Raw genomic sequence first — 26,940 nt, 5'->3', positions numbered from 1 at the left:
CTTTTTTTATAATGGTCTTCATTTATATAGCTGTTAGGGGTAATTCAAGTCATACCTGTTTCTCAGTCCTCTCTGCTGCTGCTGATACAGTGCCATGGTTTTTGTGTTCATCCACCATACACAAGTAACATATACAGGTCTGATCTGTACGACAGTAAATCTCCAGCAGTTTCTCATGTTGAGGGCAGATCATCTCCTGAAGTCGTCCAGTGGCGTCCATTAGATTGTGTCTTTTACTTTTGAAGAAACTCTCATGTTGTTCCAGATGATTTTGACAGTAAGAGTTCAGACACACCAGACAGGACTTGATGGCTTTGTTTTTGTCTCCAGTACAGACGTCACACTCCACATCTCCAGATTCAGTGTAACACTGAGCAGGACCAGCTTGTAGTTTTGTCATCTTGAGTTTCTCCACCACTTCAGCCAGCATGGTGTTTTTAGCTAAAACAGGTCTTATAAAGAAGATCTGTCTGCACTGAGGACAACTGTTGTAGACTTCCTTCTGATCATCCTGATCCCAGCAGCCTGTAATACAGATCATACAGTAACTGTGTCCACAGGGAATGGTCACTGGATCCTTCAGTAGACCCAGACAGATTGAACAGTTGAATGTATCCCGCGACCATAAAATACTGACGTCTGCCATTTTCATGTGTAGTCAGGCACGTGCACAGGTAGGGCTCAACCTGTGCAGAGCACATGCCCTTTTTGCCCTTACACTCCTAAGTGCCCTTTTTTTGGTGGTGTTTTTTTTTTTTATCAATGCTATTGGTCACCCTTTACGCCTGTCTGTCTGTTTTACAAATATTTATCCAATGAAAGTTCTTAAAACGAGCTTGTGTAAATCTTATTCGATCCTCAAGCTGTCAGTAAGCTGATAACTCCGCCCCCTCTATGTTCACTGAATCAACTGAAGTTCCACAGCAGCCGCACAGTAGACCGCAGCTGAACGAATTTTTGCGAAGGGTAAATAAATATCTTGTTGTTTGAATAAGTACTACTAAACACTATGTCTATAAAGGCTCACATTTTATTTATTTGATGTCTGTCTCTCTGACTGAGACATGTGGGACGTCGCCTGAGACTGAAAGAGAGGTCTAGGCTAGCATTTGCCATCTAGTCATAGCCAATACATAGCCTACACTTAAATATCCTGTGCATACAGTAGCATTTCATCTTTTATAAAATGCGATTTTGGCCAAATGTATTTTAAAACAGGAAAAACTGAGCGCCCCGCCTATACGTTAGCTACAGGCAAACTGTTTGTAACCTGTTGATGAATGTAATGTGATGCCGCCGGCGCCGTTTTAATGACCGACAAAAAAAAAAAAAATGCACATTTGCACTCAATCGCTGGTCAAAAACTATATATTGATAAGTAATACAACAACATAATTTTATTTATTTTTTACCATCGGAAAATCATGACAGGTGCGCCCCCACGCTGTTTCGTACTGGAACTTACACAAAGCGACGAGTGATCCTCGTCACCTAGGTAACATATATTTCTAAGAAGTAAGAAATTTCTTCTTTGATTTATGATTGCTGATACACTTAATTTATTAACATTTAGGCTAATCATGTTATGGTAATAATAATAAATGATGGTTAATTCAAGGCTGTTAATATGCGTATTCGCTAGCTAATTTTTTAATCTATAGTATTCTACTCTCCCCTCGTCCTCACATGTATAAAATGTAGTAAAACATGGTTTTACTACAGTAATGTTGTAGTAGTAACTAAAAAAAATTACAGAATTACAGAAGATCACTGTGAAATCTTTATATTTTATCATGCAGAATATTCATATTTTATTCATGATTTAATTTATTCCAAGGCTTCATTTATTTGATCCAAAATACAGCAAAAACAGTAATATTGTGAAATATTTTTACAATTTAAAATAACTGTTTTCTATTTGAATATATTTTAAAATGTAATTTATTTCTGTGATCAAAGCTGCATTTTCAGCATCATTACTCCAGTTCTGTACTCAGTGTCACGTGATGCTTCAGAAATGCTTTTCACTGCAGCTGTACTTTTCACACTATTTTATATATTTTTGTTCATTGCTGGCTTATTTTAGGGGAAGTGTAGTGAATAAGAGACCAACATCCCTGGCTCACAGAAGGTTGCTGTTGTAATTAGGTTTAAAGAAGCCCTTAAAACCCTGTTTATCTATATTATCTATATTATTATTATCATGGTTGTTATTAATCGTGAACAAATCTAAAGCTTTTGAGACTATTATTTTTTGTTATTGAAAATGGGAGGGAGGTGCCCTTTTTCAGTTTCAGCACATGCCCCTCAAAAGGTCTGTGCACGGCCCTGATGTGTAGAGAGGTGTAGCTGTAGCCTGCAACTGCTTAACTTTCGTTTTCTCCGAACTGAGGCGTTTCCTGTTTCTGTACATTAAGAAACGTGTGCAAACAGGTTCCTATAACATAATGTCAACTGTAGAACATCATAATAGACAGACCCAGGCAGACAGTGTAAGAATGCAAAGCTACAGAGAGCTAATTTTATAACTTTCTAACTCTTGAAAGAATGAAATGTTTATGCAATGGGATTGACATGGTAGCCTACATGGTTTAAAGAATGCAATTGTGATAAACTATTTAAATACTACTGATATTTGGATCATGTAGCCTACACTATTAGTGAAAGAATACGTACTAGTAACAAAAATAGATAATTTTAATAGAGATTTTAATAATAAATGTAAAAACGGCTTGCCTTGAACATCCACTAGATGACAGTGTCGTACAGGAACACAGTTTTCCAGCGTGTAAAACTGTCGTGTTCCAGTAGAGGGCGCTCTAACACACTGTGGAATTTTCCATGTTCTGCCTGTTCGTGCCAAACGCATGATACAGCACATTCTAGCGCCCAGACCGCTCTGACAGTAATGCAATATCATTCAAAAAACATCACTTCATGCTGATTACAAAAGTCTCGAAAACACTCATATTCAACCCTCAGATAAAGCTAAAAACAGATAAAGATGCTTTAGCTATACCTAGGCTATACATGTAACGTAATTTGCTATAGTAGAAGTTAAGTGAGGAAATTTGGAATTTGGTTGTGTTTGCGTACGCAATTGTTCTCTCTCTCTCCACAAAATCCGAAAAACCTAGTTGCACTCCATTTTTCTGGTAGCTCTCTTAAGGGCCCCGAGTGTGCTCGTTGTACCACGGCGTTGGACAATTTTCTTTCATCTTTTTTAAGCGCAAAGGAGCAACTGTGTCTAAAGTGCTGGAAAAGAGAGTCAAAAGTGTCTGTTGCAATATCAAGTTCTTCTAAGCTATCTGGGATGCTGAGGAGATGAAACTGATCAGGAATATTATTAATAAAGCAATCTTTAGTGGCAGAAGTGATAGTTCTAACATATTTGTAACACGGAGTCGGCTTTGCAACCTAGGCTAAATGGAGTATACACGAGACTAGATAATGATCTGAGATGTCATTGCACTGCTGCAGAATTTCAAAGGCATCAACATTGATTCCATGTGACAATATTAGATCTAAAGTATGATTATGACAATGAGTGAGTCCTGACACGTGTTGTCTAACTCCAATAGAGTACAGAATGTCTCTAAATGCCAATCCCAATGTGTCTTTTTCGTTATCTACATGTATATTAAAATCACCAACAATTAGGACTTTATCTGCAGCCAGTACTAACTCCGATAAAAAATCTGCAAATTCTTTGATAAAGTCTGTATGGTGCCCTGGTGGCCTGTATACAGTAGCTAGCACAAATGTCAAGCATGATTTATCATTTACACTAGGTAGTGTTACATTAGAAATTACAAAGAGCTAGAACAGAACAACCACAACGACATTAACGGACAAACTAAAGTACAAACTGAGGGCTATAGCTATACACAAACTAATCATGGGTAAAACAGGACAGGTGTGACTTAATCAATGAACTAATGAGTAAGAAATAACCAGAAGCGGGAACAAAGGAAACAGAATCAGAAACCAGTGCAAAACCAACTCAATCTTAAACAGATCAAACATGACAAAACCTTAATAAGTATTTGTCACAGTTTCTGGTTTGTGTTCCCTGGGTGTCCACTAGAGCTCCTCTTCCCCACGGTGTCATCCACATTATGAACTGCATTCCCCACAATCCTTGTCTTTACCCATCACTGTTTCATTGCACTCAGCTGTTCCCCATTATCATTGTTAGTTCTGTGTTATATATATATATATATATATATATATATATATATATATATATATATATATATATATATATATATATATATATATATATATATATATATATACCCTGCCTGTTTAGTGTTTGTTACAGAGTCCTTGTTATGTGTCACACCACTTCGGATGTCTGTTCTACCTGGTTCTGGTCTTGCCTGTTTTTTGTGTTGGATTGCCTTTTGGATTTTGACCTTTGCTTGGACTGGATAATGATTTACGGATTACCCTATTAAATACTGCATTTTGGATCTACCCCTGTTTCCTGTGTGTGGATCGTGACAGTATTATGTCCCTAAAGCTTGGTGGCAGTAACTTTTGGAACATTGATTTGATTTATGTGAAGTCAGTAAGATTTTAACTGATTTAACAACTTTATTGCTTATATCAACCCAAAGAGGAGTTGGTAGATATGCAGTCATGAAAAGAAGAAAGTAAAAGAAGATTGAGACATTTGAGAGAATTGCCTGTACCCAGAGTTACAGAGTGTTTCTTGTGGTAAAACAGAATACATGAGGAGAAACACACACTCACAATGTGAATATACACAAAGTACAGAGAGATTTAATTACTCCTACTAAAGCTGATCAAGTAAAATATAATTTGATGTAGAAACATGTTGTTATTTTTTTAAACTTATTGATACTGGTTCACCAAAGGAAACTAGCTCTAGTTTGCTTGTTAACAGTGGATTACAGTATAGGTATATTTCAAAACTTTGTTTTTGACTTTTGTCTAGGTCATATATGACAACAATAAATCAAAACCAAACCACTTGATAATATAAACAATATGAAATACAATAATTGTATAGCCTACTTTTCCTGCCCTTTTGAAAAATGAAAGGGTACATTTTATTTAAATAGAACACATACAGTACAAGAATATGCATGTGTGAAACCTAAAAACTTGCAGTGGGATACAGCCGGGTATTATTCAGTTCTGCTTAGTCCAAGTGATTTTATAAAACCCTTTTTAGAACAATGTACACAGTTGAATGTGACTCCTGTATGTGTGAAGACAATACAGTGACATATTATTTGTGTTGTTACACTCAATGGCAACTTCCATATTCATTAATTACTTTGTTATACTCATCATTAGAGCCTATGAGAAGATTTTTATTTTAGAAATCTGCAATGTTATTTTAATGAGAGAAGACCTCAATTTCTCACAGTTGCTGATTTATCATAAAGCTCAAATTTATAAGCTCATTTTATTTGTAAAATCTCTATCATATTTATAATTCACACAGTTTCAATTTTGATCCTTTATTGAATTCTGAGATGAACTCAAACCCAGGATAGAGAGGCTGAGTGAATGTGGTGTGGACTCTGTGAATGAGGGTCATTGTGTCAGAGACGCTGTAGAAGGACAGAGTTCCTGCACTGTGATCCACATACACTCCCATTCTAGAGGAGCTGGAGACGGCAAGGAGTTCAGTCTCTGTGTTATCGTGCCAGAATGAGCAACTGGAGTTATAGCATGTCAAACTTCAGGACTGGTCATTACATCCAAATCTACACTCATCTCCTTTCCTACTGATGTTCTTGTCACATGCCTGTCCTGTCTTGTGCTGCACATGGGTGTTTTTGTTGTTTGCCATGTGTTCTTGTTTATTGTCTAGCCCCTCCCATCTTGTTATCTGATTATTTGGTTAATTTGTCCCACCTGTTGTGTTCGTTACCCTCCTTTGTTTGTTCCCCTATTTAGCCTCCTTGTGTTTGTAGTCTTGTGCTGGCTCGTTGTCCGTGTTACCTGTATTTGATGTTCCTGTGCTGTTGGTATCTGAGTTCTGAGTTTTTGTATTTTGTCTATGTTTGTTTATTAAATCTTCTCTGCACTTGAATCCTCGTCTCTCGTTCAGTGTCCCGTGACAGAACGAGCCAGCCAAGTATGTGGATTCAGCAGAGCGAGATTTTTCCTCCGGGGGAGAACAAGGGAAACTCCATTTCCCTGTTTGAATATTTTGCCAGGTGTGCTCAGAGAACTTTGGAGGAGGAGAGCACCATGTCTGACGGTGATCAGATCGGAGGAGGTGGTTCGGTGGTTTCGGAGCCGGTGGTCAGGAGACGGAGGAGGAGGAGAAAGGCGCCACTTCAACGTCACGTCACATCTGCCCAGCCAGAGACTGTTCACGTCACGTCTGCCCAGCCAGAGACGGTTCACGTCACGTCTGCCCAGCCAGAGACGGTTCACGTCACGTCTGCCCAGCCAGAGACGGTTCACGTCACGTCTGCCCAGCCAGAGACGGTTCACGTCACGTCTGCCCAGCCAGAGACGGTTCACGTCACGTCTGCCCAGCCAGAGACTGTTCACGTCACGTCGGCCCAGCCAGAGACTGTTCACGTCACGTCGGCCCAGCCAGAGACTGTTCCTGAGCCTATGTCTTCGGACAAGATGGTCGTCGCTGCCGCCGAGCCTGTTCAAGTCACGCCTGCCGAGCCTGTGTCCCCTGACAAGATGGCCGCCGTCGAGCCTGTGTCTTCGGACAAGATGGCCGCCGCCGAGCCTGTTCACATCACGCCTGCCGAGCCTGTGTCCCCTGACAAGATGGCCGCCGTCGAGCCTGTGTCTTCGGACAAGATGGCCGCCGCCGAGCCTGTTCACATCACGCCTGCCGAGCCTGTGTCCCCTGACAAGATGGCCGCCGTCGAGCCTGTGTCTGAGCCGGTGGTGTCTGTTCCTGAGCCGGAGCCCTCTGTGACCGCGACACTGGCCATTATGGCCACAGCCATGTTGTGTGTGTGGGCTACGCACACACTTGAGCCGGTGGTGTCTGTTCCTGAGCCGGAGCCAGTGTCTGTTCCTGAGCCGGAGCCAGTGTCTGTTCCTGAGCCGGAGCCAGTGTCTGTTCCTGAGCCGGAGCCAGTGTCTGTTCCTGAGCCGGAGCCAGTGTCTGTTCCTGAGCCGGAGCCAGTGTCTGTTCCTGAGCCGGAGCCAGTGTCTGTTCCTGAGCCGGAGCCAGTGTCTGTTCCTGAGCCGGAGCCAGTGTCTGTTCCTGAGCCGGAGCCAGTGTCTGTTCCTGAGCCGGAGCCAGTGTCTGTTCCTGAGCCGGAGCCAGTGTCTGTTCCTGAGCCGGAGCCAGTGTCTGTTCCTGAGCCGGAGCCAGTGTCTGTTCCTGAGCCGGAGCCAGTGTCTGTTCCTGAGCCGGAGCCAGTGTCTGTTCCTGAGCCGGAGCCAGTGTCTGTTCCTGAGCCGGAGCCAGTGTCTGTTCCTGAGCCGGAGCCAGTGTCTGTTCCTGAGCCGGAGCCAGTGTCTGTTCCTGAGCCGGAGCCAGTGTCTGTTCCTGAGCCTGTGTCTGTTCCTGAGCCTGTGTCTGTTCCTGAGCCTGTGTCTGTTCCTGAGCCTGTGTCTGTTCCTGAGCCTGTGTCTGTTCCTGAGCCTGTGTCTGTTCCTGAGCCTGAGCCGGTGGTGCCAGTTCCAGTGTCTGTTCCAGTGCCTGAGCCGGTGGGGTCTGTTCCTGAGCCGGTGGTGCCAGTTCCAGTGCCCGAGCCGGTGGTGCCAGTTCCAGTGCCCGAGCCGGTGGTGTCTGTTCCAGTGCCCGAGCCGGTGGTGTCTGTTCCAGTGCCCGAGCCGGTGGTGTCTGTTCCAGTGCCCGAGCCGGTGGTGTCTGTTCCAGTGCCCGAGCCGGTGGGGTCTGTTCCTGAGCCGGTGGTGCCAGTTCCAGTGTCTGTTCCAGTGCCTGAGCCGGTGGTGCCAGTTCCAGTGCCCGAGCCGGTGGTGCCAGTTCCAGTGCCCGAGCCGGTGGTGTCTGTTCCAGTGCCCGAGCCGGTGGTGTCTGTTCCAGTGCCCGAGCCGGTGGTGTCTGTTCCAGTGCCCGAGCCGGTGGTGTCTGTTCCAGTGCCCGAGCCGGTGGGGTCTGTTCCTGAGCCGGTGGGGTCTGTTCCTGAGCCGCCCGAGGGGTCGTCTCCGCCCTGGCCGCCCGAGGGGCCGTCTCCGCCCTGGCCGCCCGAGGGGCCGTCTCCGCCCTGGCCGCCCGAGGGGCCGTCTCCGCCCTGGCCGCCCGAGGGGCCGTCTCCGCCCTGGCCGCCCGAGGGGCCGTCTCCGCCCTGGCCGCCCGAGGGGCCGTCTCCGCCCTGGCCGCCCGAGGGGCCGTCTCCGCCCTGGCCGCCCGAGGGGCCGTCTCCGCCCTGGCCGCCCGAGGGGCCGTCTCCGCCCTGGCCGCCCGAGGGGTTGTCTCCGCCCTGGCCGCCCAAGAGAGAGTCTCCGCCCTGGCCGCCCAAGAGAGAGTCTCCGCCCTGGCCGCCAGATGGACGGTCTGCACCGCCCTGGACTCTCGAACTTTGTGTCCCGCCCTGGTCTGTCCCTCCCGTCCCGCCCTGGTCTGTCCCTCCCGTCCCGCCCTGGTCTGTCCCTCCCGTCCCGCCCTGGTCTGTCCCTCCCGTCCCGCCCTGCTCTGTCCCTCCCGTCCCGCCCTGCTCTGTCCCTCCCGTCCCGCCCTGGTCTGTCCCTCCCGTCCCGCCCTGGTCTGTCCCTCCCGTTCCGTTCGGGTCTTGTGGAGCGTCTGGTAGCCGCTCCGTAGGGAGGGGGTAATGTCACATGCCTGTCCTGTCTTGTGCTGCACATGGGTGTTTTTGTTGTTTGCCATGTGTTCTTGTTTATTGTCTAGCCCCTCCCATCTTGTTATCTGATTATTTGGTTAATTTGTCCCACCTGTTGTGTTCGTTACCCTCCTTTGTTTGTTCCCCTATTTAGCCTCCTTGTGTTTGTAGTCTTGTGCTGGCTCGTTGTCCGTGTTACCTGTATTTGATGTTCCTGTGCTGTTGGTATCTGAGTTCTGAGTTTTTGTATTTTGTCTATGTTTGTTTATTAAATCTTCTCTGCACTTGAATCCTCGTCTCTCGTTCAGTGTCCCGTGACAGTTCTGGTATGACACTGATATATCCATCTCAGCACTCCACTCAATCTCCCAGTAACAGCGTCCACACACACTCTCTCGACACAACACCTGAGGATAACCATGAAATCTGTCTGGATGATCAGGATAGGGGTTTGTCAGTGTATTTAATCACTCTGTTCCCTTCAGACCAGGGGTCGGGAACCTTTTTTGACCAAAGAGGCATTTTTTCATTTTTGGTTAATGCATTTTTCCCAAAGAGCCACAGTAAAAAAAAAAAATGATAATAAAAAAATAATAATAATATATATATATTTAAAGACGTGCTTTTTTTCAATAAAATTTCAACAGTAGTAATTATTAGGTCCATAGACAACTAAAAACAAACAAATATTCAGCAAACAATAAATAAGTTGCAATATGGAATTAATTATGCAGGGCTTTCACTTACCAACTGATGAGCATAAATCCTCTTTCGTGTGCGTGTGTGTGAGAGAGAGATAATGCACACAGTATGCCTACTTGCAATGGATGATTTAATGTAGATGCATGAGCAAAATATTTTTTTAAACACCTTTCTCACAAGTAAATGATTATTTTGGACAAATATTTGTAAGAAATAAATACAGAAACATGCATTCTAGAGCTAATCAGAAGAGCAAAACCTCACATTTACCAAATCGGACAGCACAAAAGCAGCAACTTCCAGTGTAGAATATGCCATTTTTGCAAGATAAAAGATGGGTATCTCTTGGATTTTTGTATTAAATGAATTAGAAATGTCCCCTGATATAAAAGTGATCATTGATTGAAGTGAAAAGTTCATGAATTTAAAAAAAAGAAATGATAAAAGAGTTCATGGACATGACATGTACCCCTAATTAAACAAAAACTCATGTTTGTCAAAAAAACTCTGGCGCCGCTCCTGGATAGAGACCTTGCGAGCCACATGTTTTTTGCCAAAGACCAGACCACTGGACCGGTACCTGGCAGCTGCTTTATACAGTAGCAGGTTGTTATGCACTGTGTTTGAACCCGCAGTGAGTTGATGAGAATCTGATTAAGACAGAGCATATAATCAACATGTAATTCAGTATTTCAATCATTAAAAAAATACTTATTTTTTAATATACAGTAACACTGTTAAAGTGAAGGTAACAGAGAGCAGGAGCCACCAGAGGGCAGTCCTATCATATTCACTCACAGACTACATTTCCCATCCTGCATCTACCTGGACTGATTACTTCATACACCTGCACTGCACTGATTACACACACACCTGCACCTCATTCACACACACATAAAAGCCACTTCCACACTCCACTTCTCTGTGAAGTATTGCATTGCCCCGGCGTACAATCTCTGAGCGTTTTCCCTGTGTTTGCTGAACTGTTACTGACCTTGGTTTGTTTATACTGACTTCTGATTCTTCTGCTGCCTGTCTCGACCTGGATTGTTCTTTGGACTGTGATTCCTGCTGCCTGCCTCGACCCTTGCCTGTTATCTGTTTCTGCTTTGAGATTATCTCCATTGTTCTGACTGCCCCTGATTTACCCTGCCTGTTGATTATTCTAATGAAGCTGCAAATGGATCTTACTGCGTCCTCCACTTCGTAACAGTCACTGTTATTGACATCATAAAGCTGTGTGTGTGTTTTTGAATGAGAATAAAGCATTATAAAAATGAATAAGACTAATAGTAAAATTATTCTTATTATTAAGTACTTTAATTTCATTTGTTAAATATTTAACTGATTTGAATAAAGTCTCATGTGAAACAAGAATTTGTATTGATTAACTGATGTTTGTGTTCATATTTATGTATTTTATGGAGTTTATTCTGCAATTTGATTATAGAGTGGGTTAAAACTTGCTTAGTTTCAGTATGTTTTATTTTGTTAATAGAGACTTACTCTGAAGGAACTCCTCCCTGGTCTTGGGTTCAGGGGTAGGAATAATCTCAATGTGTGTTACTATGGAAACCAACAGATCTTTATTATAATTCACATGCTGTACAAAGAGAAACTATCAAAACCATGTCACATTTATTGATATGTGTTGTATGATCTACAAAATATTACAAAATTACATTATATGTATTACCTATTTCTATCATAAAAGGATGAATGTGTTTTACCTTTGTCAGATATCTTCTCTATTTCCTCTCTGCAGAAATGCTCCAGTTTCTCTCTCAGATGAGACACAGATTTACCAACATCATCAAAAGAGAGACGAGAACTGACAGTGATGCTGGACGAGTCTGTAGATCCAGGAGGGACAGAGAGAGACTGGAAACTCTACACAGACACAAAGACACAATAGAAACATTAGCTAAAGACACAGAATCATTTGATAGGAAACCTTCCTAAGGACACTGTCCTGCTTGTCAGATCTCTGTTACCTGGAGGAATTGAATGTGATCATCTGTGTGTGAAAGCTGCTCCAGCTCAGTGTCTCTCCTCCTCAGATCCTCAATCTCCTGCTCCAGTCGCTCCAGTCGTTCTTCAGCTCGCCTCACTGCAGTCTTCTCCTGGTCTCTGATCAGCTGTGTCACCTCAGAGCGGCTTCTCTCAATGGAGCGGATCAGCTCAGTAAAGATCTTCTCACTGTCCTCCACTGCTGCCTGTGCAGAGCGCTGTTAGGACACACAGAGACGCATTAGAACCAGTCCATTCACTCAGCTCTTACTGGTCCCTCACACAGCCTGTTCCCCACAGTGGGCTTCAGTGGGACTGAAAGAGCTCCAGCACTGGCTCCTCACGGACTGACTGGAGGAGAGTCCTAACTGAGTCTGAAACAGCTCTTCCAGCAGTTCTTCTGCTCTAAACTCACCTTGTGAGACTCTACAGCCTCTCTCAGCTCCTCAAGCTCCTTCTGTCTCTCCTGGACTCTCTGCTGGTATTTTCTTTGCATCTCACCCAATTTTCTCTGCAGGAATGACAAATAATCCCCACCTTATATTACTGCATGCTAAAAACAAGTAAAACGCTTTATACTTTTTTTTATAATGATCTTCATTTATATAGCTGTTAGGGGGAAATTCAAGTCATACCTGTTTCTCAGTCCTCTCTGCTGCTGCTGATACAGTGTCATGGTTTTTGTGTTCATCCACCATACACAAGTAACATATACAGGTCTGATCAGTACGACAGTAAATCTCCAGTAGTTTCTCATGTTGAGGGCAGATCATCTCCTGAAGTCGTCCAGTGGCGTCCATTAGATTGTGTCTTTTACTTTTGAACAAAGTCTCATGTTGTTCCAGATGATTTTGACAGTAAGAGTTCAGACACACCAGACAGGACTTGACGGCTTTATTTTTGTCCCCAGTACAGACGTCACACTCCACATCTCCAGATTCAGTGTAACACTGAGCAGGACCAGCTTGTAGTTTTGTCATCTTGAGTTTCTCCACCACTTCAGCCAGCATGGTGTTTTTACCTAAAACAGGTCTTGTAGTGAAGGTCTGTCTGCACTGAGGGCAGCTGTAGACTCCCTTCTGATCATCCTGATCCCAGCAGCCTGTAATACAGATCATACAGTAACTGTGTCCACAGGGAATGCACACTGGATCCTTCAGTAGATCCAGACAGATTGAACAGTTGAATGTATCCCGAGGCCATAAAATACTGGCGTCTGCCATTTTGTTGTGTAGAGTACAACTGCTAAACTTTCGTTTTCTCCGAACTGAGGCGTTTCCTGTTTCTGTACATTAAGAAACGTGTGCAAACAGGTTCCTATAACATAATGTCAACTGTAGAACATCATAATAGACAGACCCAGGCAGACAGTGTAAGAATGCAAAGCTACAGAGAGCGAATTTTATAACTTTCTAACTCTTGAAAGAATGAAATGTTTATGCAATGTGATTGACATGGTAGCCTACATGGTTTAAAGAATGCAATTGTGATAAACTATTTAAATACTACTGATAGTTGGATCATGTACACTATTAATTAAAGAATACGTACTAGTAACAAAAATAGATAATTTTAATAGAGATTTTAATAATAAATGTAAAAACGGCTTGCCTTGAACATCCACTAGATGACAGTGTCGTACAGGAACACAGTTTTCCAGCGTGTAAAACTGTCGTGTTCCAGTAGAGGGCGCTCTAACACACTGTGGAATTTTCCATGTTCTGCCTGTTCGTGCCAAACGCATGATACAGCACATTCTAGCGCCCAGACCGCTCTGACAGTAATGCAATATCATTCAAAAAAAACATCGCTTCATGCTGATTACAAAAGTCTCGAAAACACTCATATTCAACCCTCGGATAAAGCTAAAAGCAGATCAAGATGCTTTAGCTAAATACCTAGGCTATACATGCAAAGTAATTTGCTATAGTAGAAGTTAAGAAAGAGAGAGACAAATAAACAGAAACAAGTATGCTGAAAGATTTTAGTTTTATTATTTCTGAGATAACTGACTGAAACCATCTTAAAGCAGATTAAGCTTGTTTGCTGGTCTTTGATGATTTTAAACTGTTTCCCAATTAGGCCCAGCTGGTGTTAATGCAGTTTAGCTGGTTAGCAAGCTAATCTCCCAGCTAAAACAGACCAGACCAGACCAACCAGGCTTGGAGATTATTTAAGATCAGTGTGCAATACAACATTTTCAGATAAAACAAATTCTTGAAGGTCACACACACAGGATCTGTTCAAAAATACATTTACATTCAAGTGTGTACTTTTGTTAGTGTTGTGCAAACAATGTGCACAAAAAACATAAGTAATTTTTTAGGATTTCAAAAATGTGTCTAAATGATCTAAATGGGGATATTTACTGTTTTTATATACAGCTAGTTAGAAATACTACACCCTAAAAAGACATAAATAGAGCTTCTCAAAATTCAGGTTTGACCATGTGGGAAGATCATATACATTTACAAAAATATTTTATTAAAAATAGATGTCAGCGCTCTGTACAGTGTTAAAGAAAGGCAGGGCATACAATCTGTTATATTAACATCAATCTGAAGAGTCTAATTAAGAGGTTAATTGAAAACATAAGCTATTTAAATATCAAACCAAATCCATTTTCTGACCAGACTACATAAAATAGTACAGCATCAAAACACAGAAACATGATTGGCTGTAAGTGAAGATGAAGTCATGATGACTAGCAGTCTGATAAACAGAAGATACACACACACACACACACACACACATCCTAACAGCTGAAATATGAGTTAGTGCCACCTCTCTGACTTAGAAAACCTGCACTTTTATTACTCATAAATGGCTCTTTACTTCCATACTTCACTTCTAATATTATAATAAACAATGAAATAATAAATTCATTACTGAGATAATATACAATATTACATCAAAAGCAATATTTGTAATGCAAGTAACATTCACAATTCATAATGTTACACCATTTTCCTTCCTTCACCATGCACAATGTACTGTTCCTCACATTTTATGAATTGGAGCACAGATAAACAAAGCATAAAAGCTGAAGTGTGTAATTTCTCTGCCTCTAGCATCACAAAACAGATAAAAAAAATGAACATTTTCAAAAAGGTAGCTCCGCCTCAAACTCACTCCATTGGTTGATCCAAAGATGCTATTTTTGGGATGCTCAAACAAACAGAGCAATCAACCTACAAATGGCTAATTTATAGTTTGTCTGCATATTAACATACACTTTATATTACAGACATGATGAAATTGACAGAGAAGTGCTTATGCTTGTATTTTTCTTACTTGTACACTCTGAATAAAAGTGTGCTGAATGAATAAAAGTAAATATGTGTGATTTAATAGAAATAAAGGGAGTTAAGAGCAGTCTTAAAGAGAGTTTGCCCCAAAATGAAAATTCTGTCATCATTTACTCACCCTCATGTCATTCCAAACCTGTATGACTTTCTTCTGCGGAAAACAAAAGAGGAAATTTTGAAGAACTGGTTTTGTCTAGACAATGAAAGACAATGGGGGTCCAAAACAACACTGGACACCACTGACATTTTTTTAAAATGTCATGTTTTGTGTTCCACAGAAGAAAAATAGTGCACACAAAATTTAAATATTTGGGTGAACTATCCCTTTAAGCACTTACATCAATATTATGTATTCATCAACATTATGTCATGTTTCTTGGTGAAGTTATGGGTCACTGTTACAATCAGCCATGAGCTCATGCCTGTTAATAAACAACTTAAAATAGTTCATTCCATCTAACACATAATTTCACAGATATAAAAACTACTATGTGGAAACTGGTGTTTCACACTGCGCACATAAACAGCAAAACCTGAATCTGGAATCTATACAGAAAACGAGAAAATAGTGATTTCTGGGGTACTTCATTAACTATTTTCTTTATTAAAACCATAAATTATAAAATAAATATTAAAATGTGATTGAAATCTAATTTAAATATACATCCAATAAAATGCTTAAATCACCTGGATTCAATCAGACTTACTGAAGAGAAACTCACTACAAATGTAGCCTGCTGCATCAATGAATAAGTATATCACTCCATTATTTTATGTTGCTTCAAATGGGCTTACAGTGTATTTTCTCCATATTTATGCGCCAAAACTGTAAACATGCTGCTTATGTGCGCAGTGTGCAACCAGTTCACATCTACTCATCAAACTTAGCTTTTTCTGATTTCAACTTAAACTAAAGCTCATACATTTTTCCACACATATCAATGAAGACTTCCAGTTTTTTCGAAGAACGGAGGACAGGAATAATATATGCCAATCTTAAAATGTATGTGTGTGTGTGTGTGTGTGTGTGTGTGTGTGTGTGTGTGTGTGTGTGTGTGTGTGTGTGTGTGTGTGTGTGTGTGTGTGTGTGAGAGAGGATAAAATGCAGACAGCAGTAGACCTCAGCATCCTCAAAGCAACGTTAGCAACTTCTTATAAAAACATTTGGCTAAACAAACGAGCGAAAACGATCAAATCCAGGCGGTGTGACAGAAGAAGAGAAGAGACAGGTAGTTTGTGTATCACACAGTCCTTGCGCAGTGTTTGTGAGGGCTATTCTGGCTTGTGGCAGTAGATGTCTTTGAGAGCTTTTAGCTCCTCTATGAGAGTCTTGTTCTGGTTTTCCAGCACAGCGACGCGATTCTCCAAACACTTGACATATTCTTTCTTCTTTCTGCGACACTCGCGCGCCGCCTCCCTACAACACGCAAATAAAAGGTCAAACAGGAGCAGGCTCAAAAAACCCCAAAAAGAAAAATGCACGAGCTGAAGCACATGCACGAGTTGAGACTCAGGTGTGTGTGTACCTGTTCTTCATCAGGCGGACTTCCCTCTTGCGTGTGGCCTCCTCTGCATTCGGCTGTGGGCTGTGCATGGCCCCCGGCGACGCTGCCATGACGACACCTGGTGGTAACCCTGACGACGGGGAGCGGATCTGATACGCCGGCATGTCTCCTGTGGCAGCTACATGCACAAATAAACCAAAATGCATTATATATTTTGATAGATGAAAGGGTAACATTTTAAAGTTTGGCTGTGTACATTAATTTACAGTGAAATTGGTTACACAATAGTTGACAACATGAACTAGCAATGAACAATGCATTTACATCATATTAATCATAGTTAATGTTCATTTTTACATACATGTTAACATTAATGCATTAGAAACTAAAATGTACAATGGTATATTTAGAAATTAAACTGATTTTGAAATTAAACTACAAAAAAATTATGCAAAAATGATTGTTCATGGTTAGTTTATGTTAGCATTTACAACTATATTGTAAAAGGTTACCAGTAATTTATGGCCAGTGATGCAACATACAATATTTTGATGGTTTAATCTTTATCTTAAAACTTAAAACAGTGTATATCCTTAGGATGTAAAATATAAAAAAATAGTGTATAATAACAATAATTTGATTTCAAAACATATGGAAGAAAAGAGCTGAGTAAATCGTGAAAATATAATAATAATCATTATTTGTGCAATTCTGGTTATGGTTTCATCTGCAAAAGGTTTAATACTCAAATGAAAAATGTAGATTAGAGGTGATATATGGGCTTGAGCTGAGACACCAAATAAATAATAAAAAAAAATTCCATGTTAAATTATAAGTGAATAAAGTAGTTTAATTTATTGTATAATTAAGTGTATAGGTTCATATAATTCATTATTATTGACAATAATTGTACTCAACAACACCAACAATTACTATTATTAATTTTATGTATTATTATTATTTCAAACATATGGAAACAAACAGAGATCACAGTTGTTGTTATCTTGAGAAAACAGTATGTAATAATAATAATAATCATCATCATTATTTTTGTAATGGTTTAATCGGAAAAATGTTTTATCTGTGCCTAAAAACTCACAGATAATTTTTTTTAGATCAGTGATGATATTATGCTTGAGCTAATTAAAAAAAGTGTATAATCAATTTTTTTATAATTATTAATAATTATTATTAATATTAATTTCCAAACATATGGAAGCAAACAGAGCCCATAAAGTAAATTATCTTGAGAAAATAGGATATAATAATAAGCATTATTTTTGCAATTCTTTTTTGACACTTAGCCGACTAATAAAGAGGCACATAAAACTGGATCTAACCAATCAGCTTTCACTGCTATTGTAACCAGGTTTAAAAGAGCAAGTCTAATTGGACTCATTAGTTTATGTAATAAATCCAAAACAATAACAATTGGACTCATTAGTTTATGTAATAAATCCAAAACAATAACAATGAACAGAGCAGTTATATAAAAACTATAACATCCACCCACACAAACAACATTAAAAATACCTGAAGTAACATTCAAATATAAGTATAAGGTCACTGGTGCAGTACAGACAGTGTTAATGCAGCTATCAGTCAATGTTCCCAGCAGTAAACGTCCTTCAACAAACTGGATATGCCTTGACTTAACGTGCATGTGTGTGTGTGTGCGTTTGTTATCAGACAATGTGACAAAATGCTGATGTCACTGTGTGCGTCGTTGCCCAAACCCCCACCCCATTCCCTCTCTCTCTCTCTCTCCCCGTCTCGGCTTCGGCAGGCTTCCAGGAAACAGACTGACGTCAAACAGAAAGCTCCTCCCTCCTCCCCCCTCATTCTCTCTCTGCTTTTGTCAGCCTCTCTCTTTCTCTCAATGATTCATGTGTGTGAATAGACAGGCAGATTTGCAGCCTGATTTCGTAAAACAGGAGCATGTCAATGAGTGTGTTTACGACTGAGAAGAAAGTTTCAACCACTTAAAAGGAAACACGCAAAAGAAGCCCGAAAACAAGTGTCATTCTTCCACTGTCTGATGTCCCACTTTCTCAGTGTTTACAAATTTCGCACATGATATAACTTCTGTTTATTTTTATCAGAGTTGTAGGATTGTAATATTCACAATATTAAATGTTATTATTATTACTAATAATATAATGTTATATTCACTACATTAATTACTTTTGAGATTGTTGACATTTTCTGCAGAGACTACTCCAAATAAAAAATGTAAACAGCATTTCATAATTATTAGTTTAGTTTTATATGTTTATAATAATTACTATATTTATAATTATATTTCAAATTATTATTATACATCCATTATTATTATATAAACTCATATTAATTGAGACTACATGGAATATATAGAAACATTTATTTACTACACACATAATTTAAATTTACAAGTAAAAGGCAAAAAAGTTAAGAGGCAACTACATAAAAACTAAATTAAAGTTTAAATAACTACCAATATTCACTTTAAAAAACAACACAAAGCAATGTCTATTTCATCATGCTACTAGCTTATTTACCAAATGACAAAATACAGAACTTCATAATGCATACAGCATATATACATTAGCATCACTGACTTTTCCCTCATAAAACACACACATGCACACACATCTCTCTCTCTCTCACCTGACTCGGTCTCTTCCCCGGTCACTGCCATCTCTATGCTGTAGTAATCCAGTTGTGATTGTCTTTTGAGCACTATCTTCTGTTTCCTCTTTATTTCCTCTAAAAGCTCTCTCTTCCTTTCAGCTGGTTCACTGAGTGAGTTTCTCTCTCATAGACTCTCTCTGACTGTCTGAGTTTGAGTTGTGACACTTAATGTTTTGCCATTAACCCTCCCTCTCTCACTCTCTCTCTCTCTCTCTCTCTCTCTCTCTCTCTCTCTCTCTCTCTCTCCCTCCCTACGTCCTTCTCTCTCTCTCTCTCTCTCTCTCTCTCTCTCTCAGATTACAGGTTACTATTAAGGGCATTGACATCACTATGACATCACGGCAGTCTCACAGGGAAATAACACACTCCCTCTGGAGAATGCCCCCCCCACACCCATGTGTGTGTGTGTGAGAGACAGAGAGATTGAGAGAAAGAAGACACTAGGTTTGTGATTAAACTTCTATGCTTAAATGTATGGCCTGAGGAACATTAAAACTGCTTTCTAACAAGTCTCTGCAACTGCATGGAATTGAAATGTTTAAGTTCATGGTAAAAGAGAAGGGAAGAAGACAAGAGAAGGAGGGATATGTTATTGAGTATGTATTTTTAGAACATGGTGACGCAAAAGCATTGCAGCTCAAACAAAAGGATACTGTGCCCATTTCACCTCATAACACTACACAGGCATCTGAAATGGTCATCTACACACACACACACACATAGAGACTCACACGTCAGGCGTCATATTCATATAACTCTGTTTACATAGATAAATATCTTTAAGGATATCTCTAAAGGCCTATCTGTTTCAATAGGTGGGAAATCATTTGAAACAATCTATATTCTTGTGATCTGTTCTGCTCAGAGCTGCTGTTTAAATGTTCCATCTCTATCAATATTACAATTTTACCAGGAGCAAAGTATAAAACATTTATTTTTAGTTACTTTTATTAAACTAACAAACACAAAAGAATTAGACTAGTCACTTTGAGGAAAAAAAATGTTAATGAACACAAACACTTCTCTATTCACTGCAAAAAATATTGTCTTTATCAGTATTTTTTTTTTTTTTTTTTGAAGTAAAATTATTTAAACCCTTAAAATAAATAAAACTTGTTTTTGGGAAATATATTTTTATTTGATTTCGGATTTATGCTTAAAACAACTATTTGCAAATAGGGTAAGATAAACTTAAAATAAGTATATATGCTCTAATATTCTCTGAAAACTCATTTTAAAATATCTCAAGGATATTTAGATATTTTACTGAAAATCAAGACCAAAATACTGTTGAAGAAAATTATTTTTGCAATGTTCAACACAGATACTTTAACAGGGTACTTCTATTATTATTGTTATTTAGGATAATATTTAAATAAAACATTGGATTTCCAACCAGTAGTGAGTGGGTTCACATGCTGAAACTCTTATCTTTGCAAATCAAGGAGATTTTCAACCTTATTTTGTAAATGTATTTTCAAAAAAAAAAAAAAAATCCTCACTTCCTACACAAACCTGACTGCAAATCTAACTAGATTCCCACAATGCAACATGTATATTTATTGTCCTTCCACGATCAGGGCCTGCTATCAGCTAACAGCTCATATACACACTTTGCTGAAATTACAACAATTTTAACATTTTGTAAAAGATTTTTAACCTCTTTCTGTCTGACTGACTTCAGAAGAGATGTGGTTCAGATTAAAGTTTTTAAAGATGTTCATAAAAGTTCCAGTGTCTTACCCTGAACGAGCACCTGTCCAGCACTTAGCAGTAGCTGTTGGCCAGGGTCTCCAGGCTGGGGGCCGTACTGCAGGATAGTGGCCCCAGGCTGGGGTGTGGCGGGGCTGGGAAGAGTCAGAGCCTGAACCCCTTGCAAGGCCTCTCCTCCAGGGCCGGCCAACTGTATCGCTCCACCCTGAGTGATTGCAACTACACAGACACAAAACAATGAGACAGTTTATCTTCAATTTCCCAAACACTTGCTATAACAACTGATAAGAGTTTCATAAATTTGGGAAACATTTGTGCAGTATCTAATAATGTGTTGCTGTTTCGTAAGAAAGGGCTGATGAACAACAAAATCCTTCATTTTAAGGGTAATAACTTGAATTCACACGTCATGCCACACAATGTGATAACTATTTGAGCAATGAACTCAGACGTACTGTATTGCCCTGAGCTGGTCTGGTAGATTGAAGATGGTGCCGTCACCGTAGCAACACTAGAGGTGGGCGTGGCTTCTTCCTCAACTTTCTCCTCTTCCTCGATCTTTGGCACAGCAGGTACATCTGATGACAACTCATTAAGAATTTTCCTGAAAATGCATTTGTAAACTAAAACATCAGTATCTGTCACGAAATGTCAACACATTCAGACAAGAACTATCATGTGTGCGGGTTTCTGGGTATTATTGGGTTTGGAGTATTTTGTTGTTGACTCCAGGGATGAAATGAATGATGTCAAGTTATGAGATATCTGATTGGCCACCAGTGTTTTTAAGTAGCTAATACTATCAAAAATAATTTTCGTTAATTAAAATAAAGCTGAAAAAAAAACTATTATAAATATTAAATGAAACACTTTAACCTAAAAAAAAAAAAAAAAAAAAAAAAAGTAAATAAATAAATAATTAAAACTTAGAAATGCTGCCTTGTTTTAACTAACTGAATTTCAATCATGACAACTCTTGGAATAGTAATAGTATGGACTTGCTACTGCTAATAGATACACAGACTCACTGCTGTGAGCTGCATAAATAGATATGCATAAATCCCGTAGCAGATCTAGGCAGGTGGAGCTGGGGAAGGTGGAGGGTTTCAGAGGAATAACTTACAGCAAACAATGAACCAGACTATTTAAATGTTGGGCAAGCAATCTCATTGGCTGCAGGATCAGCAGAGGCCAATCAGCTTGTGCCATGCGCTAATGATATGACTGCTTGTACAGGACCTGTCAGCCTGCACCCTCTAGAGTTTCATGACTGAACTAGATATTAAATAAGTTGAAGTTGAAGTATTAAATGACTAAAACTAAATAAAAATGACAAATGCATGTTAAAATTACTAAAACTTAAACTAAAATGAAAAATGAAAATATAAAAGTAAAAGCTAATTCAGTGAAAGTAAAAGCTAATAAATATGAAGAAATACTATAATAGTTTATGAATAATGCTAAAATAACACTGTGTCGTTCAAGAATGGATCTCACCTATAAGACGGGCGTCTGGACAGAATCTCCCTCCTCTTCTGAGAATCTGATGGTGTTGTAACTGGGCCACCGGTATCAGAAGCTACCTAAAAACATTTAAACACACATATGCACTCGCCTTAATGCCAAATGAGCCTAATGTGGAGGGGAAATTTCAGTGAATAACTACTTATATTTCTGGGTGTTCTTTACACACATCTTTAGTATTAGCTCAGCAGTCATAGAGACTATATAGAACGCTTTTTCATCATTTTAAGGCTTCATTGAATGAAAAAAGAGGATATTCTTTCAAAATCCATCTTTAGTGCTTGATGAAATATGTCTTTTACATATGTGTCACAATAGATAACAATTGTGCCAAGTGACCATGAGTTTTCTATCTTCTCCTGAGCAGATTTGTTTTGTCTGACGTGGGCTTTGTGTGTGTGTGTGTGTGTTACCAAGAAGATCAGATGCATTGACTCGCACAAATCTCATTACTGCTCTATACAGCTACTCTCACTCTTCTTGTTACTATGTCAATCTGCATCTCCTTCATCCCATTGATCCCAGGATGAGTAAACGTGCCCTGTGATTGGCTACAGCTCAAACTGCCCGCAATGTGATTGGTCAGCCTCTCCAGGTGAAGGAACAGGTAAATGAATGACAGGATTGTGCTTGAATGGCTCACAGAACAGCACACATTATGGTTTAATAAGTGTGGACTGTATAGATGGTAACTTTTCCAAAGGCTTATATTTACACCAGTTCTGTACAAATGTATTACATACATAAAAAACCTGTATGTGTGTACCTGCACAGTTTGTATCTGAGGTGATTGTATAACAGAGGGCTGTGTTGTCTGAATGACTCCCTGCACATGTAGTGTCTGTCCATCAGGTAATGACACCACAGCTACACCCTCGTTCACCTGAGAGAGACAGACAGAGGGTAAGACATGTCTGAGGCTGTTTAACCCAGTGCTATTATTGTACAATTCTGTCATCATTTGCTCATTTCTTTCTTCTGCTGAACACAAAAGATGGTAACCACTGACTTCCATAGTATTTTTTGGTCACACTTTAGATTAGGGTCCAATTCTGACTATCAACTAACTGTTAACTATGACTTTTGCCTCAGTAAACTCCTAATGACTGCTTATTAATAGTTAGTAAGGTAGCTAAGTTAAGTTCAGGCATTGGGTAGGATTAAGGGATGTAGAATGGTCTCTAGAATTAGAAATGGTCATGCAGAATAAAGCATTAATGTATGCTTTAGAAGTACTAATAAACAGCCAATATCCTAGTAATATGCATGCTAATAAGCAACTAGTTAACAGTGAGAATTGGACCCTAAACTAAAGTGTTACATATTTTTTTCCAACTATGGAAGTCAATGACTACCGTCCACTGTTTGATTACAAACATTCTTTAAAATATTTAACAGAATAACAGAAACTCATATAGGTTTAGAACAACTTTAGGGTGAGTAAATGATGACAGAATTGTCAACTTTGGGGGAACTATCTCTTAACTAAAACTAAAAATATATATTTTTAAATTAATTGAAATAAAGCTGAAATAAAATAAAATATAAATATTAGATTCATAACTAAAATTAAAACAAAAAATATAAATATAAAAGCAAATTCAAAATATTAATAAATACTTTAATAGTGTATATAATACTAAAACACACTTTTAATACAATACAATACAAGTCATATTTTGCACAATCTTTATTTTTACATTTAGTCTGTAAATATTGCAGTCTAACAACACACATAAGTATAAGTACCATGATATTACCATGTTTTTGGGACATTGTATCATAATATTACCATGTTTTTTATGGTATTATCATGTTATTATTCTAAGTAGCTTGGATTAATCCACATTAATACCACGGTATATGAATATGATAGTCAAACCATATCTTTTCTATGGTTAGGAATGTGTAGTACATTTTTCAAAATGGTGGAGGTGGGTGAGGAGAGACTCCTGTCCTGAAATGATTATAAAGTGCTTTGGGTGTACAATAGTAGATAAATTCTTCATTCATTCACTTTCCCTAGTTTATTCAAACATTAATGTATGTGTGTTCAGTTTGGCATGATCTTTATATACAAAATGAAACAGACGTCATATCTGTACCTGTGTGAGTGAGTCAGAATCTGACTGTATCTCACTTGTAATTTTCTCAGTTGCACTGGCTTCCTGTTGCGCTATGGTTGCAGTTTCCATGGCGATCGGCCTAGCGACAGAGCAGAGAGGAAATGCACAGTCAGCGCTCTGTACAGTCATACGTCACAAGATTTTAAAAAGCCTAAATTGCATTTGATGCAATAATCCATCATTTCAGCCAAAGGTTTGCCAATCGAGTGGTCCAAGATGTGAGGCAATAAAACTGTTCGGTATAAGTGTTTGTGTTGATATGTATATGTTTTTTTGAGATTTGTGAAGCAGTTTCTTATTTTCCACAGTGGATTTTTCACCTGCTGACAGTGTAAATGGCCGTTTTAGCCTTATATACAGTACCTGCATCAGGGTGAATTGTGAAACATACCCTTCCACGATCTTGTGAGAAATGAAAAATGCATGAAAAAAAAAGTTAGAACAGAGGGCCAAAGCTTCAATAATATCTACTAATGGACTACTTGCACAACTACTTCCATGTTCTAGTAAGTACATATCGGGAGTGTTCAGCGCACTTACATACATGAGAATGCAGATTATCACTTTGTTTTATGGCTGCCAATAGGGGTTATGCGGAGCGCCCAGCGTTTGAACCAGAAAACAGGTCTAAGCATTTCCGCTTTTCATGGATGCCAATTGATCAAAACAATGAATAATGATCTCTGTATTAATTATCTTGAGCCTGCTGAAATGTTCCTATAAATATATTTTCTTTCCAACTGTGCATTCTGAATAATAAATAGGCTAAATATATTTATCCCCTAAGCTGCAGCAGTCCTATATGCTGGTCTTCTCATTAACAGTGTTTTTCTCTTTCTGACATTTCATACCTGTTGGGTTTACAATTTTTAATGAAATTGACTATTAAAAGGATTGCTTGTGTGCGCTGGTGTTTATTCCAGTCTTTTTAAATAGTTGAATGAATGAATGCTCGCGAGGTGCCTGTAACAATGTTAAATAGGCTAGGCTATTTAATCAATAACGTACACAGTAGAGGAGAATGACAGTCAACTACTTTGAATATTATAGCATTTTGGGCATAAACATGTAAATAGTGAAAAGACTGACACTGAAAAATGACACAGAATGATTAAAATATTTAATCCAAATAAATAAATGTTTGTTGTTCGTACTGATGTTATTCATCTGTTCTCATACACTTCAGCGTCACGGTGAAATCATTTTTCTCAGATCGGCTTGGGTTGGATTAAAACTTCATGTTCCGATGAGTTTTGAAATTCTGCACACAGTAAACATCAGAATAGGCCTATACCTTCTCCTGTCAATAAAAATGGCCACATTTTTCAATCTGATTGCGGACACTCATTTTAAGTGGCGTTTGTTCAACAACTCATTGACCACAGTAGCCTACATTGACCACATTGACAGTAAACATAACCGGAAATAAATGAGACGTACTATTTCCAAACGGAAGTGCGTCACGAACCTCAGTGCAAGTGGTCCATTGGGTTTGATTAGGACAGAGGGACTTTAAAATCTAAAGAGCTTGAAGGAAAAACAAATTAATTTTCATACAATACTGCAAGAGTTAAATTGCTGCCGTTAAACATTAACAAAGAATTCGAAATAATGAAGAAAAAAAAAATCATATGTCAAAAATGTAGCCTATATGTAATTTAATAGTTGTATTTTATGGGGTAATTAAGATTTGCGCGTCACGCACACAAAAACTGAGCGCGCTCTAACGGCCGCGTGCACTTCCTTATTTTCTCTGAATGCTTCTGACCAATGACCAAACTTATAAACTATTCTAGATAGCAGACTTGTACAATTTATGAGGAAATATATTTTACTCGATTGCTTTAGTGGTTTATTGAGATTGTTCCTTCCTATGTTGATTTATGGCTGTTGCATTATGTCAGCGGTCTCTTAACTTCTGTTTCTTCTGACAGAAACAAACGCGCGCAAACTTTGAACAGCTCGCGCTTATGTAACAGCAAACGGTGGCACGAGGATATGACATACATTTGAAACATTCATGGGCTCACAAATAAATACAGCAGTAAATCAACTTTTTAAGTTCTTTAGGCAAGCTGTGTACTGTATATAGGCTACTGGCACATTCCTGGATAAAGCTGCGTCATTCTCCACAGGCTCATTTAATTTTTAATATCGCCGACTCTGAATTGAATTTGCTTTCGTACTTGTATTATGTTTCAGCTTAACTCTGACAAATAGTATAAACATTTAGAATATGAAATCTGCGCGTTTTTCGTTGTTCGCAGGTTTATTTTCTTTTCAACAGCTAGTTTAGCGCTGTTTAAACTTGGAACCGCGTCCAGACAGCTTCGCCTCGCGCACATAATATTTGAGAAACTAATTTAACAGCAGCTACATGTCATGTTCGTCTTGCTGCGCTCTTCTCCAGGTCCTCTCTGGCGGCAGATCGACATGCCAGCAATAACTTACCCGAGTTTTACGTAGAGTCTCGTCACTCGTTACGGGTGAAGAGGAAGCCCGACTCGCTGCACACGTAGAGCCCACGTCAGCTCTGATGATGCGCCTGGGAAATGTGAACAATGCAGCCGGAGGCCCCTACAACACACATACACACACACACACACAAACACAC

At 39.4% G+C, this 26,940-nt stretch overlaps 2 protein-coding genes across 6 annotated transcripts in view; both read right to left on the bottom strand.

The window, feature by feature from the left end:
* The window catches only part of LOC308695950 (tripartite motif-containing protein 16-like), a 15,913-nt gene extending 2,452 nt beyond the window's left edge, over nt 1-13,461 (bottom strand). The window contains exons 1-6 of the mRNA XM_081374242.1: nt 12,116-13,461; nt 11,896-11,991; nt 11,465-11,698; nt 11,201-11,360; nt 10,977-11,036; nt 56-525 (exon numbers count right to left, since the gene is read on the bottom strand). Coding sequence (XP_081230368.1) covers nt 56-525; nt 10,977-11,036; nt 11,201-11,360; nt 11,465-11,698; nt 11,896-11,991; nt 12,116-12,703 — 1,608 coding nt within the window. The 5' untranslated portion in view covers nt 12,704-13,461. The remainder of the gene's footprint in view (nt 1-55; nt 526-10,976; nt 11,037-11,200; nt 11,361-11,464; nt 11,699-11,895; nt 11,992-12,115) is intronic.
* On the bottom strand, nt 13,452-26,940 carry crema (cAMP responsive element modulator a). Of its 5 annotated transcripts, XM_081374296.1 has the most exons (9): nt 26,778-26,817; nt 24,690-24,728; nt 24,306-24,405; nt 22,967-23,083; nt 22,174-22,259; nt 21,132-21,280; nt 20,707-20,895; nt 16,315-16,471; nt 13,946-16,205 (listed from the first exon to the last, which is right to left on the bottom strand). In XM_081374296.1, exons 3-9 carry the CDS (start codon nt 24,393-24,395, stop codon nt 16,061-16,063), a joined length of 933 nt encoding a protein of 310 aa, XP_081230422.1. In that variant the 5' UTR covers nt 24,396-24,405; nt 24,690-24,728; nt 26,778-26,817; the 3' UTR covers nt 13,946-16,060. The 5 variants fall into 5 exon arrangements, 4 of the variants coding, with proteins under 4 accessions (XP_081230422.1, XP_081230421.1, XP_081230420.1 ...); XM_081374295.1 differs by lacking the exon at nt 24,690-24,728 and having other exon boundaries at nt 26,778-26,940; XM_081374294.1 differs by having other exon boundaries at nt 24,306-26,861.

Source organism: Scardinius erythrophthalmus, assembly GCF_964197995.2.
Source record: "Scardinius erythrophthalmus genome assembly, chromosome: 9".
Lineage (NCBI taxonomy): Eukaryota > Metazoa > Chordata > Actinopteri > Cypriniformes > Leuciscidae > Scardinius > Scardinius erythrophthalmus.
Note: the sequence above shows the minus strand (reverse complement) of the source record. Positions and strands in the feature narration are given on the sequence as shown.

Excerpts from the sequence above, each read along its gene's own strand:
- crema (XM_081374294.1), bottom strand. The coding sequence starts at position 24,455 with ATGACTGTACAGAGCGCTGACTGTGCATTTCCTCTCTGCTCTGTCGCT. Across the intron at positions 20,896-21,131 it reads GACCAGCTCAGGGCAATACA|TTGCAATCACTCAGGGTGGA; the intron begins GTACGTCTGAGT and ends GTGTCTGTGTAG. Across the intron at positions 16,206-16,314 it reads GTCCGCCTGATGAAGAACAG|GGAGGCGGCGCGCGAGTGTC; the intron begins GTACACACACAC and ends TGCGTGTTGTAG.